Source organism: Centruroides sculpturatus, unplaced genomic scaffold (assembly GCF_000671375.1).
Source record: "Centruroides sculpturatus isolate CEXI.00-Female unplaced genomic scaffold, Cexi_2.0 scaffold104, whole genome shotgun sequence".
NCBI classification, from domain to species: domain Eukaryota; kingdom Metazoa; phylum Arthropoda; class Arachnida; order Scorpiones; family Buthidae; genus Centruroides; species Centruroides sculpturatus.
Genome location: NW_019384379.1, coordinates 520,168 through 537,699, shown reverse-complemented (window position 1 = coordinate 537,699; position 17,532 = coordinate 520,168). Strand labels below are relative to the sequence as shown.

The 17,532-nt window shown below is 28.1% G+C and overlaps 1 protein-coding gene across 1 annotated transcript in view; it reads right to left on the bottom strand.

Annotated features, from left to right (window-relative positions):
* Positions 1–7,336: 7,336 nt before the first annotated feature.
* LOC111617840 (F-box DNA helicase 1-like) overlaps positions 7,337–17,532 on the bottom strand; it is a 26,413-nt gene continuing 16,217 nt past the window's right edge. The window contains exons 5-15 of the mRNA XM_023359156.1: positions 17,384–17,478; positions 16,831–16,909; positions 9,479–9,568; positions 9,179–9,404; positions 8,951–9,113; positions 8,722–8,858; positions 8,356–8,455; positions 8,134–8,276; positions 7,985–8,042; positions 7,648–7,848; positions 7,337–7,535 (exon numbers count right to left, since the gene is read on the bottom strand). Coding sequence (XP_023214924.1) covers positions 7,363–7,535; positions 7,648–7,848; positions 7,985–8,042; positions 8,134–8,276; positions 8,356–8,455; positions 8,722–8,858; positions 8,951–9,113; positions 9,179–9,404; positions 9,479–9,568; positions 16,831–16,909; positions 17,384–17,478 — 1,465 coding nt within the window. The 3' untranslated portion in view covers positions 7,337–7,362. The remainder of the gene's footprint in view (positions 7,536–7,647; positions 7,849–7,984; positions 8,043–8,133; positions 8,277–8,355; positions 8,456–8,721; positions 8,859–8,950; positions 9,114–9,178; positions 9,405–9,478; positions 9,569–16,830; positions 16,910–17,383; positions 17,479–17,532) is intronic.

Below are 17,532 nucleotides of genomic sequence, written 5' to 3'. Positions count from 1 at the left end.
TTCATAAAGGATACAATTCCATGCAAAGATTAAAAAAGATTAGTAATATGTACGGGAAAGATGATCCTAAACCTTGAATATGTCAGATGTGATTTAAAAAGTACCATTCAAGAAATCTTTAACTAAAGGACACAAAACATATGGGACGACCAAAAGCTGTCAAGAAAGAAAAATTGCAGGAAGAAATTGTTAAAAATTGATGGACAACACACAACATATATACCAGTGGTTCTTAACCTGGGATGCGAGAGAGCATTTCCAGGGGTGTGACAGAAATTTCAAAAATTAAAAAAAAAAAAAAAAAAGAAAGAAATATGAAGAAGGCGACCGTGTTCTCTACAAACATGGTATCCAGCAACACAGCACCCCCACTTCTTCATTCTCTACCATCTCACTTCTACACTCTCTACTCTACCATCTCTCAGCACATAGTGCTTGTCATCAGTCATCAGTACATGCAGTTAATGTACAGTAGACCTACCTATAACACTGTAGATAATTCTGTGTTATATGAATTCCATGCTATACAAGTCACTTAGATTTTACAAATATGTGAGCCGTTCACAGCCCGGCACATGTATTTGTAAAATCTAAGTGGCTCGTACAATATGGAATTCATATAACACGGAATTATCTACAGTGTTATAGGGAGGGTCTGTTGTAGTCACACTGTCACACGCAGTAGAGAAACTAGTTGAGACATGTTCGCATACCTTGAATACAGCACTTTTGCACATCAAAACAAAAGCCAGAAATTGCTTAAATGCATCTGATGACTTACGTGTGTCTCTTTCAAAAAAGAGCCTCGTTTTAATAGAATTATTATGAACAAACAACAACCTAGCCATTAAAATTTAAATATTGCTTTTTATGTTATATAGTAATATATATTGTAAATAAGCACTGCATTTGTTTATGCAATAAATGTTTTTACTTAAAAAATATACACACATTTTTTAAGGGGTGCAAGAGCTTATTTTCAGATTCAAGGGGTGCAATTTTCTTAACCTTTTTAGTGCTGACTACTAAAAAGCTGATATATACCAAACACACTAAAAATAAAGTGAAAAAAACACTGAAAAACACAAGTGTAATGCAAATGATGACTTAGGCTCACAACACATGGTGTTTAAGAATGAGCACAGTTTTTACTTAAAAGCATTTTTCAAACTCCAAAGTGAATTTCTGTCAAATTCAGCATTAGAATTCTTGAATGTTAAAAGTACAAGGTACCACTGTATTACAAAATATGCTGTTTTTTTATGATAATCTTGTTATTTATGTAAATACAGTCTAACTTCTATATAATGAAGTTGCTAAATCTTGAAAAAATTCGCTATACAGAAATTACACTTTTTGATAAATAAAAAATTATTTTAACATAATTTTTTCATTATTTTACTTAATTTAAATTAATATAAATGTAATATACAGTAATAATGTAATATAAATGTAGTTTTAATTTTAAGTAAAACTGCATTTATAAATTTACGTTTTTAAAAATTACATTTATAAATTTATTTAAAGTTTTATATATTAATAAAATTTTAAATTTATTTGTTAAAATACTTAGTTTAACTACATTTTCATAAAAAAACTGTAATTTTTTGTTGCACAGAACAATTAAAAAATGTTCACATTTATTAAGTACATTAAAACTGCTTCATCTACATCATCCTTTCTCAAAGTGGGCGATAATGCCCCTTGTGGGCGCTGGAGGCTTTCAGGGGGCAGTAGAAGGCTCAGTGATTAAATGTGAGTTTTATTTCTTCTCATTGAAACATTCTTTGATCTCAGAAGTAGGATATGGGTCACATCCTATCTATCCTATCCATATAATAATGCATGTTTAAACATTATTTGTAATAACTGTTTTTAAGATGTACAACAGATGGTAATGTAAAAAGGTAAGTTAAAAAATATGGGGCACTAGATTTTTTTTAATCTCAAAGTGGGCGGTGGTCGAAATAAGTTTGAGAACCTGTGATCTATATCAACATAAATGCAGGTTCTAACACATTTTCCTGTAAGTCTCACATCATCAGCTAATTTCAAAAGTGATTCACAGTTTGTTAAGGTTATACAGTAATACCAAACTTTGATATAATATCTTTCTTTTTCAAGCCTTTATCAACTTCCCACAACACTAATTTTTTAGTAATGCTTAAATATTATAGGGGGTGTCCATAAATTACATCCAAATTTTTCTTCAAATTTTTACTCTTACTCCCCCATTGTTCCAGTTTGACCAAGTTTCATAACACCCTCCCCTCTTCAAATGTCCAACAAAACTCAACCCCTTGAAAATCATTATNGCTTAATTTTCTAATTTTTAACGATACAATAGCGACGATTATTATTTTAAAAAATTTTTGTTAGGCTTAACATCGATGAAAATTCAACGCAAAATAGGTTAATAGCGATATACTAATTACATGGGATATAATAATATACTACACTAATAATGGATTTTTTCATACTTTTCGGTTATCCGACTTTTCAATTATCCGACCAACCCCAGTCCCCAATTGGGTCGGATAATCGAGGCTCTACTGTAATGGATTTTTTCATACTTTTCGGTTATCCGACTTTTCAATTATCCGACCAACCCCAGTCCCCAATTAGGGCGGATAATCAAGGTTCTACTGTAAGTGCTGAAGAAAAATGAATATGAAGTTATTGAGTTATTTGAGAGAAGCATGGCTTTGGAAATGACACTCAAATCACAAAAGAGCTAGTAATGAAACAGTTTTTTTTTTTAATGAAAAAATTTGATAAAAATGAACAAAGTTTAATTGTTGTTAGAAATATTGTTTTAGTAGAAATAGATATTTTGTCAATTGAGGTCAGACAGATTAGAATGAATACTTATTTTACAACTGATTTACTTTAAATTCTTGATTATATGTTACAATTTGATAGGTTGTAAATAGGTCAAACATTATATAAGAATATCTGCTTTGCTAAGTATGTCATTATTTATTTTGTCCTTTAAGAATTGAATTTGTTCTAATTTATATAGTAAAACCTTTAAAATCAGAATTTTCAATTCATTTCAGTTTGGTATAAATCAAAGCATTAGTACTATAAATGGACATTTTTGATACAAAAAGTTCTACATTAAATATGTTTGTTGATTCCTAGAAATGGATATTATTTTGACAATTATAATTCAGAAATTCATATTATTTTTACTTTTATACTCTAAATCTGATACATTGTTAATAAGAAAAGGTTTTAAAGTCAAAGATTTGAAATAAATTTAATCCATTTAAATATTTTTAAAAGTTATCTTCGTAAGTAATCAAATGATCAAATATTACAGGAATAACTGAGATTGTTAAAATTTTCTGACAACATATTATTTCAACACTTAATTATCAGATGATTTTTGAGATTAAAATTCTTTTTTAAAAATCTTTAAGTGGATTAAATTATTTTCATATTTCTGAATTAAAATGAATAAAAAAAAAGCAATAATTTTTTTTACTGTTAAAAGGTCAGGAATATAAAGTAATTTTATATTTCCTAAGAATAAAGAAACAATTACCCTTTTGAAATTTTTTTGTAAATGTTGCAAATGGCATCTTATCATAATTATATTATGGAAAGGGAGCAACAATTGATAGTTATACTATTATCTTGCAAGTTTTCTTTTTATTATTTCATAAGGTGATCAGTGTATCTAGATCCTTTTCATATAATTAATAGGAGTTAAATATGCAATTTGCTGTACACATATATAAAGTACAAAATATATTATACTGTATGGTCTTATTTTACACAGGAATTGCATGTCAGCAGCAGCATGTAAATTTGTGCTCTATTCCAACTAGTCCCAGATGTTTGCCTAAAGTGTCCAAGCAACCATTTGCAATTAACAGAAAACAAAAACATTATGTAAAGCATTTTAAACACTTTTTACTATATTTACTGAATCTCATAATAAAACTAGTCAATGTGTGCATTAATAATGAAACTACCCCTTGTAATCCAAGGGTTAATCTAACCATTTAATATATGCAAAAAAACAAATTTGTGTATATCAATTCCACATAAAAAAGAAGTTACTGTATATATCAATATAATCCTGTGTTTTCTTGATTCAAATGCACCATTGAATCTAATATGACCTGATTTTTGAGACATTAAAACTTGAGAATTGCAGCCACAAAAAGTTAATACAGTCAACCCCCCTATAAGATCATAGATACGTTCCATTTTTTAGGAATCCGATTTCTTACGAGTCGTTCCAATCACAGCCCGACACGTGTAAAGTTTACGAACTATGGCTGATTGAAAGGTTTTCTTCCATAAAATTAATCGATTCTAGACTAATCCGACTCAACATTTCCAAAATACGTATATATTTTTTGGAAATAATTTGTATAAATACGCTATAAACAAAAAATTGTAGGATTACTTACCGAGTATGCACCATTCGACAACCCCATTGCTAAAGCTTGTTTTTGTCGCGAAGCAGCACACCAAACCATGGCTGATTTCTGATAACTTATTTTTCTNAAACAAAGATGACTTGTATGTACATTAATTAGATGAGTGATAACACTTTCTAAAAATGGGCTTGTTAGATCATTACTTCCAATTGAATAATAAAATGTCATGTGGTCACTACGGAAAAATTTTTTTAAAAATTAGTTGCATTGTATCACTTCTATAACAATTTTTTTTTAAGATTTAAATTTTAAGTTTAATGAAGTAAGTTTACAATACACTATTTGCCAAAATATTTAAAAATGCAATTTAAAGGAAATTCCATTGTTGAGCATGAACATCATGTAATCACTGACATCACTGCAACGTAAGTGCGATCACTGATCCAAAATCGATAAAACGTTTATTCTATAGCTAATATTTCCACAAAATAAATAGCCTATACTTTCCATCAGAACATAAAAAGAATACATCCAAAATTTCACCTGGATTGGACAAAAAATGCAGGATTTATAAGGAATTCACACACATACAGATGATGGCTTTTATATTAGTAATATACACACACTCCTTGCCATAAAAATTAATGCACCAAGAAGAGGTTATAAGAATCAAATGAAATTGTATGTGCAAGTATAATGATGATATAAGTAAGTGATCACAAAATGAAAGCAAAAGGATCATTTATTGCAGGAAAAACTAGAAATAAAAGGAAGTTCTAGTACTCTGTTAGACCACCTCTAACATGAATGCATGGTATGATACAGATTGGCATGGAGGCATACAGATGCTATATGGTGTCCTGTGGCATCTCAGTCAACAGTTTTTGCAAGTGGTCCTCTAGTTTGGCCAAACTCCTAGATTGTCTAACTTGGTGTCCCAAGTGATCCCAAACATGTTTGATTGGTGACAAATTAGGGAAGCAATCAGGCCAGGAAAGTGTGACAATGTGTGGAGGCAGTCCTGTGACACCCTTGCTGTGTGTGACCAACCATTATTCTGTTGGAAAATGGCTCTTGGAAGTTCTGACATGAGAGGCAACACGTGTGACTGCAGGATGTCACTGACCTATCACTGGGCTGTCATGATCCCTTGGATCACTACTAGAGATAACTGGCTGTTGTATGTGATGGCACTCCAGAACATCAAACCAGCTGTGGGGCAGTGTACTGCTCCAAAGCACAGGCAGGATTGAGGCATTCACCACAGGGCCTCCAGACATGAACACAGCCCTCGTCAGTGACCAGACTGAATGTGGATTCATCGCTGTAGACAATCCAGTTCCATTCTGTTGTGGTTCAATCCAGTCAGGCACAACACCATTCCAAATGCAGGCAATGGTTGGTAGTGTCAATGGCAGCACATATAATAGCTGCAGCGATACCAAATGTTCCTCACCCAGGTGTCTTGAAATGGTATTGACAGACACAGGGGCTGTAATGATGGTGCCACCTGTCTGGATGGTAGACAACAATACGATCGGCTATGTGTATGCTTGTCAGAGGACCAGGTGGTCCTCTTGACTAGTGGTCTTGCACATACAAGTGCTCAGGCTCAGGATGCCCTCAGCACTGTGTGTGCAAGCTCCCTCTCATCAACTGGTCCCAACACCTTCTCACAGTGTTGTCTGAATGGCCTAGGTGGTGGGCTATTCAGCAAGATGACCACCTGGCTTTTCTTAACCCAATGATCCTTTCCCTCTCAAACCCAGTTAGTTCTTAAATGGTCTTCAATTGCAACATAAAGGTATTTCTATGATAAAGCATCCCTATGCAACAGGTAAACTACAGACAAAATGCCTTTGTCCATTTTTTACAGGCCAAGGGAGATTCACTTTAAAGCTCTCTCTTGGCATTACACAAAGAGCCATCATGCTATAACTGAATCATTTCCATATCTGCTTGAGACTTATTTACATGCCAAGTTTTGTAGTGACATGACAACTCCTTCTTTGGTGGACTAATTTTTATGGCAATGAGTGTATGAGTGTACTAGCTGTTACCCGCAACATCGCCCGTGGAGGTTTTGCAAGCAAACCCCATTTATATTCAGTATTTTAACAACCATAGTAATTGTTTTATAACACCTACCGCCGAGAATGATGAGAATTGCTGAAAATCAAACAAACTATTTTCAATTTGATCAATTTTCTGGAACGTTTACAATCATTCTATAATCGGACCAATATGCAATAACAAATTCAAATTTAAAAAGGTTCGAACATTTGGTTAAAAAATTGAAATATATAAAAATATTTATAACAGTGTCTGAAATGTTATCAATTTAATATACCTAAGTACTCAATGAAGACTAAATGTAGTTAAAAATAAAAAATCAAATCTAAAATAGTACAGTAGAAGCTGTTCTTCCGGTTAAGCCTTAATGCTCTCCCTCTCCCCCGCGTGGGGGGATTTCCAAAAATCCCTTCTTAGTGTGCATTCCTTTAGTGTACCCTACTAAAATGCAGATAAAAACAAAAAATCGCATCTAAAAGAGTACAGTAGAAGCCATTTTTCTGGTTAAGCCTTAATCCTCTCCCTCTCCCCCGTGGGGGAATTTTGAGAAATTCCTTCTTAGTGTGCGTTTCCATGATGTACCCTAACTGTGTACCAAATTTCACCTCTTTAGGTTCAGCGGTTTGCTCTGGGCAATGATGAATCAGTGAGTTAGTCAGTCAGACAGGACAAGCAATTTTATATATATAGATATACGGATGAATTTTGGTATATGAAATAATATGTAAAAGATATATATATATTTAACATAATAAAAGGATAATAAATTTAGGAGGAAATTAAAATAAATGTTTAAAAAATAATTCATCCTTTAAACATTTATTTTTTCCCCCTAAAGTTATGAAAAATTATGTGTAATACTGATTTTTCATTTTGTCACAATAAATTAATACTAATGATAAAAATAAATTAATGTTTGATTTATATTATTTATATAAATTATAATTTTACTTGTTGATATCGAATGTCCTTGGAAATTATCCAAGTCAGAAACAAAGTCGTCCAATATTCGAACTGTGTCAAATTCCAAACCCTTTGACTTGTGTCCAGTTGTAAAAACTACATCTGAAAAATAAATAGTTTTAATAGCAATTAAATACTTTATGAATTAAAATTTACAATAATTAAATAAAAAATTAACTGTTAATGACTTATTCAAATACATAAAAACACCTACTAGCCATATCCAAAGAATATGAACATTTTTCTTTGATTTTCTGAATATATGTAGGAATATTTGCTGTATGCTGAAGAACTAAGTGAATCCTTCCTAAGAGTTCTTTGTCATCAGCTGATTTTGCATATTGATTTAAAGTGAGAAAGTCTCTAAAACGTTTTATGAATTTATCTTTGATCAAGTTATTATCATTTGAATTTCCTGAAAATTTACAAATAATAATTTTGATTAGTTCAATTAAATATATAAGCTTTTTTTAAATTATTTTTTATTTTATTTAACAACATTAAGTTAAATTTTCCAAATATAATTAATAATAAATTAAACACATATATACCAGCAGTTAATAAATGATAAATGTCAACAATCTGATCCAAATTATATGATTTAATTCCCTAAAAAAGTAAAAATTTTATACAGTAAATTAGTATTGTTTACTGGCTTAGCAGCATGATACAGAAATATATATAAATTCAAATATATTACTCCATTTAAATGTCCATGTATACTTCTTGGTTCATCACTTCTTAATTCTTGTATGCAACAGAGTCGAATCACTTCATTCAACAAATTTAAATTTGTTCTTGCAATTATGCATATCTGACCTTCAGATTTTCCTGTTATACATCCTAATTAAATATATAAAATATGTTTGTTTATAAAACAAATGTCACATAAAATACTATAACATAAGCAATAAATACAAACCTGATTGTATTCCTCCTACAAGTGTTTTGTTAGATATTTGTTTTGTTACTTCTAAAATACATGATGCTACATATGCTATTTCAGGTCCAAACCTAAATGACTAAAACAGAATTTTATTTATCTAAAACTATTCACTAAAATTAGTAATTTATATTTTTTAATAAAATTTATGAGACAAGGAAGCATTTCAAATATTAATTAATTTCAATTAATTAACTTTCTATATATTTGATAATTCTTCAAAAGTTACAAACTATATGTAAAATATAAAATAAGAAGTCATAACATAAATAAATAAATATTATATGTATTTGTTGGTTCACATATAATAAATAAATAACATAATAATATAAATAAATTTCATACTTGAGTTAGATAGTAAGTATGAGTACAATTCACTTCCTCCAAGGCATTTTTGGCTCCTCTAAAACCATAAATTTGTTGATGGGGATCACCAACTAAAATTTTTGGACATGGTTGCTTCAAGAGAAAATCTAACATTGCTAATAAATTAAAACAAAAAAATAAAAATTGAACCAATTCAAAATATCTTAAAATTGTAAAATGAATATTATTTTTCTCATATATTAAATACCTCCATTGCAATCCTGTGCTTCATCTATCAAAATACAATCATAAAATGAAAGGTCAGGCTGACTAAGTTGATAAAGTTTCAAATAAACATCATGAACAATATGGACAGGACTATTTCTATCTTTCATTTTATTCCATAGATACTCAGCATCATCTGCAGCATTCTACAAAAAACCTTATTACTCTTTACAGATAAAACTTGGAAAATAATAATAAAAAATAAACATACCAGCATATCTTTGTGAGATAATATATTTATTTCATTTGAATCAGCGTGTTGATGATATGAAGGAACATGAGCACTAGTAATGTACAAGTCAGCTGAATTCATAAATGTTTCAATTGTATTTAGTACTACACGTGCATAGTGATACTTATGAACTGACTCTGGTTTAGTTTTTAACAATGTTATTATATCAAGAGGTTTTATTTTTGAAACAAGTTTATTGGCATATCTGGAATAATTAATGACTAATTAATTAATTTATAAATTCAGGAAAATAATGAATAAAATGGATAATAATCTTACTTTTTGCCAATTTTTGTCCAAGCTAATGAATGAGCCGTTCTGCATTCAACATTGCAAGGAAAACATGTTTTGGCATAATCACATACTGATCTGTAAAATTAATAAACTCATTTAAATATCAAATCAGTCAAATTCTCAATATTTTTATTTTTAAAAATTAAATTCTTATATAATCTAGAATCAAAATAAATACTGAATATATTAAACTTTAAACTGCAGATTAAAAATTTTATGTAAATTTAAAATCTACATCAAATGTATTGCAAAGTTTGCTGCTCACACAATACACAACACAAATTCTAGAGACTGAAATCAGGGTTTGTTCTATGAAAAATTTATAATATAACTTGACATACACAGACATACATTTATTCAGAATTAACTGTTATTAAATCATGTACTTTATTAGAAGATATAAAATTAACTTTAAAATTTTACTAAAAATTAAGCTGGATTTTACCAAATGCATTCTGTAAGGTACTAACTCTTATAATGCTTTATTATATTTTAACAATGATTATTGCAGATATGCATAATAACAATGAATGAAGCAAAAGCATATAGAAGCAAGAGTATTTTTTTTATTTTTGCTTAATCATTTTTATTTTCTTTCAAGATATAAAAATGTTAATGTATGAGCTTTCTTATTAAAAACGTAATTCAACATAATGTACTGATTGTTAATAAATATTTAATGAATGTTTATAATCCATTTGTAATTAATACTGTTATTGTTGTGACAGATTTATAGGAGAAGAATCAAAAGAAAAGGGAATTCCCTGTGATTTTACAGATGCTCCCACTTGGATAATTGATCCAGTTGATGGAACAATNAAAACAAATAAATATCAAATCAGTCAAATTCTCAATATTTTTATTTTTAAAAATTAAATTCTTATATAATCTAGAATCAAAATAAATACTGAATATATTAAACTTTAAACTGCAGATTAAAAATTTTATGTAAATTTAAAATCTACATCAAATGTATTGCAAAGTTTGCTGCTCACACAATACACAACACAAATTCTAGAGACTGAAATCAGGGTTTGTTCTATGAAAAATTTATAATATAACTTGACATACACAGACATACATTTATTCAGAATTAACTGTTATTAAATCATGTACTTTATTAGAAGATATAAAATTAACTTTAAAATTTTACTAAAAATTAAGCTGGATTTTACCAAATGCATTCTGTAAGGTACTAACTCTTATAATGCTTTATTATATTTTAACAATGATTATTGCAGATATGCATAATAACAATGAATGAAGCAAAAGCAAATAGAAGCAAGAGTATTTTTTTTATTTTTGCTTAATCATTTTTATTTTCTTTCAAGATATAAAAATGTTAATGTATGAGCTTTCTTATTAAAAACGTAATTCAACATAATGTACTGATTGTTAATAAATATTTAATGAATGTTTATATTAAAAATGTAAATTTTTACAGTATTTAAGAATATTAATATATATAAAAGTTCAGTTTCCTACACAAATAATTCAATTATTATTTCATCTTTTTTATTTTACTGTACTAGAAATAATGTAAAGTTTTAATAAATTATATTATTTCTATTCCTTGATTACAATATCACCATCAATTCTACTCTTACTACTTATTGTATCGATATACAATAAATACTGTATGATATCGGTAATGTAACTTTGGAACTTACTTAATTAAATCTTATATCATATTCATAAAATTTATTATACAGCTGTTTCTTGATTTTTGCATATTGATTTTTTGGACAACTTGTTCTTTCATATATGATATTCAGGAGCATAGGAAGAGGAGAAAAGTGATCCAGCTAAAAGGAGAGAGAGCAGTTGTCATGTTAAGGGGAAAACAATCCTTAAGGTATTGCTTTCTTCCTTTTTCTTTCCTTTGGATTCTAGCTCTCCGGAAACATTATTCATTTTATAACATGCAACTGAATATTGTTCAACTTTCAAACACTTTTTTTAGGAATACATTATGTTTAACAGTCAAGGATTGTCTGTATAAAGCAAGAAAAATGTTAATGATTTTTTCATCTGTTGTATAAGACACATATTTTAAAGGTACAATTTGATTAAAGCTTAACTGATATAATATCTTTCTTAATCCACTTAAAACTCTAAAAATACAGAACAATATATTGGTATATACAGTCTAATGTATTAACTGTAGAATGAAAAATAAATGAAGAAAAGTAATGAATGAAAGCATTTTTAACACATTGTATGAAAGCAGTCACACTGGAAGTGGTATCATGTTACTTGAATGACATAGAAACCAAAACAAAGGAGCCACGTAGAAAACTACAACTATACTTCAGCCTGCAAAATTCAAAACTAGCCAATTTTCTGATATTTCCAGATTTCTGGAAGCCAAATATTTGATCCAGTACTGTATTCAAAAGTCACATAAACTATTTTAAATAGAATTTTTTAAACTTCAATTTTAAATTAACTGTTAGATCAATAACTATATTTTTCAATAAAGTACTTTTGCACATATAAACATTTCAGAATTAAATTTCAAAAATTTTATCTGTTATTTATAATTTTATTTTTCAAATTAAGGCTAATCCGATAAAAATATAATTTACATTTTAACTAAATGTGATGATAATAAGATAATAACTGAAATGTAATAGTAATCATTTTTGAATAATTCAAATATATTTTCTTCTACTATAAAATTAATTATATTCACAAAAAATATTAAAAATACATTATCTTATTTATCTTAATGCTTTAAAAGAGAGAAGATATTACATATAAACAAAAACATTTTTAAAAATTTAAATATTTTTGAACAAAACAGGAAATAATTACAAAATAACAGATTCAATTTGAAAACAATTATTGGTGAACTAGTTTGTATACATTATTGTATACAAACTAGTTTGTATACTAGTTATTGGTGAATTAGTTTGTATACAGTATATTCTTTGAAACTTTGATTTAAGTATTATTTTTCTTTGATAAACTGTAAATACAGCAGAACCCTTGTTATTTGAGCCCTGATTAATTGAGATTCTGTTTTATCCAAGGTGAACCTATAAATGAATATGCTACTTTTCTTATACTGTAATTCTTATGAATAAAAGAAAGTTTAAAATGATAACATGTATTATAAACTTTTAGGACTTATCACACTGACTAAACCGACCAGAGGAATTTATTAATTAATCATATACACTCATTAGTAGTTTGGTGTGAATAAACATTAGTAAGTAAAATTTTTATAATTTAGAAAGATTTAAATTGGGTTTTAATATAATACATTATATAATGTAGGTATATAACTGATGGTACTGGTTTCTGTGTGATGGTTTCATGCCTGGCACTGAAAAGTTAATGTAAAGGAATAAATGTTATTAATAGAAGTTAAAATTAGTGGATGATACATCAATATAAGATAACTTTATAATGATAAAATATATTTAAATTAAATTAGACCTAATAGAGTGCTTTGTATGATATAGAAAAAAGAAAAACGTGAGAAAGAGTGTTTGAAATTGTAATTACAACAAGCTTAGGAATGGCTTTTTAAATGTTGTGAATTTTTACAAGTTTGGTTTTAACTTTTAACTGTCTTTGTTATATACTTGTTCTAATTTTAATAGATTGTTATACACCTAATGTTTAAATTACCAAAACAACCACTTCACACCTAAGTGATAATTTCAGCAAGCAAACACTAAAAGGTTTAATGTTCAAATGTCAGGAAAAATTGCATAGAACAGAAAACAGCTCTATCTAACAGTTTTCGAATATAGCTGTGTTCTAATTTTTAAAATTTAAACGATGTTGACTACAACGATCGTTCCGTATTACAACATATAATTAAATATATTTATAAATAAAGTTATAAATAAATACAATAATAATATATATGGTGTTCATATATACAATACTATATGTGTTGTTGGTAATATATTCATTGTTAAAAGTTAGCCCGATGTATAAATGATGTGCAATAGGGAAAAATTGTTTCCTTTAAAAAATCATAGTTATGCTTTGTGGCTTTGTAAATAATACTTCCATGATTGTGGAACTGGAATATAGTCGGCGTTGATGCAACCTCCCTTCATGCCCGCTATATAAATTTCAATAGCCTCCAACGAACNGTCTGTTATTCAAGGCATACGTTATATGAGGCACCACTGTATTTCAAAACTATTGGAGTTAAAATTTATAATGTAGTAGTATAAAGTTGGAAATTTGGTTTTCATGTAATAACTAAATTTTAATATAGTAGCTATTCTATTTTCTTAAAATATCTTTTTATTAAATGAGCTAATAAAATAATTTTTTAATATAGCTGCTATTACATTGAATATATTTTAATAATTGATAATAAAGATTTATTCTATATTAAACACAATATAATCACTTACACTGCTATAGAAAACAATGAAAATATTTATAATGAGGAGCTATCAATACAATGGTGAAAATCTATGTGAAACAACCACTTCACACCTAAGCGATAATTCCAGCAAATAAACAATAAAAAAGGTTTAATGTTCAAATGTTTTCGGCCATCTTTCAGAGGCCCAAGTCAGGAAAAATTGCATAGAACAGAAAAAACAGCTGTATCTCTAAGGTTAGAGATAGAGCATTTTTTTCTGTTCTATGCAATTTTTCCTGAAAAAAAAACAGAAAAAACAGCTGTATCTCTAAGGTTAGAGATAGAGCTGTTTTTTTCTGTTCTATGCAATTTTTCCTGACGAGGGCTTCTGAAAGATGGCCGAAAACATTTGAACATTAAACCTTTTTTATTGTTTGTTTGCTGGAATTATCGCTTAGGTGTGAAGTGGTTGTTTTAGTATATATTTCCAGTTTCTTTGTCAGTTTTTATGTCTGATTTAAATTACCAAATTGTCTAACTGAAGAGGGGCCATTACAAAACCCAAAATGCATTTTAGATTAGTAATTATGTGCATAAAAGTTAATGTATTTATTTAAATGGGTGTATATGATTAACTAATAAATCTCTCTGGTCAGTTTAGTCAGTGTGATAAAGCCCTAAATGTTTAATTGTGTATTAAAACAAAAAAAACTTGTAACAGTTATAATAGAGGAAAGAAGCTATAGTAATATAATATGTTTTAGTTAACTTTTATCATTTAACTTCAATATGAGATGAATTGTTAATATTAAAATGTAACTACAAAAATAGACATTTTTATTCTTAAAACTATTGTACTTATTAGATATATAAAAAATGATGTAAAAATTGTTATTCTTATAAATGATTAAATTCACTATAACTTCAAAGTGATGTATCACATAAATCTTTTATATATTTAATTTTTAATCTGAAACAGCTGTGGCCATCTATTTTATCTGCAGTTTCAGTTATCCAAGATAACATCAGTCCACATTTACTTGAATAATATGGATTCTACTATAATTAATTTAATCTNAGATCGACAAGTCCATAGCAGCTGCACACGGATACCACCAGTCCTTAATAAACAGGCTCGCTGCCAACCAGCCATCTACAATAACTACCACCGACACGAGGCTTAATGATGCAGAGCGCAAGCAGGTGGTTATAGCTTACGAACCATCCCTCCAACAAATTTATAATAGAATTGCTAAGGATTTAAACTTGTGCTTAACTTATAGGAGAAAACAGAACATTTTTAGAATATTATCTAATGCAAGAGACAAGTCTGAAGACAAGAAAGCGCCAGGAGTGTACTGCATTCCATTGCAAGACAGTCGCTTCAATAGACGTATAACATACATCGGGTCCATGTGTCAATCTCTAGAGGTTAGAATACGAGACCACAAGTATGATGTGTCCAAGGGAAAGTATAATACTGCACTAGCCCAGTATGCTACCGAACCCGGGGTTTCTCCTTGTTGGGATGAAGCTACGCTTTTACACAGGGCATTTGACCAACACGACTTACGTTCGTTGGAGGCTATTGAAATTTATATAGCGGGCATGAAGGGAGGTTGCATCGATGCCGACTATATTCCAGTTCCACAATCATGGAAGTATTATTTACAAAGCCACAAAGCAGAACTATGATTTTTTAAAGGAAACAATTTTTCCCTATCGCACATCGTTTATACATCGGGCTAACTTTTAACAATGAATATATTACTAATAACACATATAGTATTGTATATATGAACACCATATACTGTATATTATTATTATTGTATTTATTTATAACTTTATTTATAAATATATTTAATTATATGTTGTAATACGGAACGATTGTTGTAGTCAACATCGTTTAAATTTTAAAAATTAGAACACAGCTATATTCGAAAACTGTTAGATAGAGCTGTTTTTCTGTTCTATGCGATTTTTCCTGACGAGGACCTCTGAAAGACGGCCAAAAACGTTTGAACATTAAACCTTTTAGTTTTTGTTTGCTGGAATTATCGCTTAGGTGTGAAGTGGTTGTTTTAGTATATATTTCCAGTTTCTTTGTCAGTTTTTATGTCTGATTTAAATTACCAAATTGTCTAACTGAAGAGGGGCCATTACAAAACCCAAAATGCATTTTAGATTAGTAATTATGTGCATAAAAGTTAATGTATTTATTTAAATGGGTGTATATGATTAACTAATAAATCTCTCTGGTCAGTTTAGTCAGTGTGATAAAGCCCTAAATGTTTAATTGTGTATTAAAACAAAAAAAACTTGTAACAGTTATAATAGAGGAAAGAAGCTATAGTAATATAATATGTTTTAGTTAACTTTTATCATTTAACTTCAATATGAGATGAATTGTTAATATTAAAATGTAACTACAAAAATAGACATTTTTATTCTTAAAACTATTGTACTTATTAGATATATAAAAAATTATGTAAAAATTGTTATTCTTATAAATGATTAAATTCACTATAACTTCAAAGTGATGTATCACATAAATCTTTTATATATGTAATTTTTAATCTGAAACAGCTGTGGCCATCTATTTTATCTGCAGTTTCAGTTATCCAAGATAACATCAGTCCACATTTACTTGAATAATATGGATTCTACTATAATTAATTTAATCTGTAAAATATCTCTGAAACAATGATATATAATATTTTATATAACATAATAATTAATTTTAAAAAGTTTATTAGTAATTTTGAAACCGTGTTGTTATTTGTTCTATTTTACTATTAAAAATATTTATATATTCTAATACATTCAAATCAAAATTAACTAATCATTTTATTAGAAAAGTTTTCACAATATCTTGAATTTAATATAAAATTCCTTTCAGCAAATATTCCTAGCTGTATCAGTAATTCTCAATTGATACACCAATAATATAGTTTGATCATAAATTATTAATATAAGTTTATCATTTACATATACTTACTTATTAAACATAACATTTAAAAATTTCATATGTGGCCGAAGTCTTGTATATTCAATCAGAGTAGATGTTTTTCCAGTACCTGTATTTAAAATTTCAAAACTATTTATACTAATATATAATTAATAATATAAATAACACAGTTTATAATCTGAAAAATTATGCCTTAACAGATATCTAAAAATTGATATCATTTAACATAAAATAATTTTTCGAAAACAACATTAAAAGAAATGAAATTTTTTATCAGATATTTAACATCATATAAAACTGAAAAAAGAATATAGTTAAATAAAAATTATTTCAATAATCTTTGCACATATAAAGATAACAGCTATTTTGCAAACAGATATGATATTTGAAAATAATAATAAAATTAACAAATTCATTATATTCATTAAAAAATAATAGTTCACTTTTGTAAAATCTTAATTTCAAAATACATTAAAATAATCTTTAAACTGTAACATGAGAAAAATAAAATCACAAGAAAAAAATTATATATTTGTTTATTGTGGGACTATTTGCTATGAATAAAATAAAATTGTAAACAAACCTGCAAAAGCAATAATTTTCACAATTTGGTCTTGTTTTATTTCATGGTTGATGATATGCATTTGTTCATGGGTATATTTTATATTTCTTAGATGGCTAGTTTAATAAAAAAATATTTTAAAAATTTATTTTAGTAACCTATTTATTTTG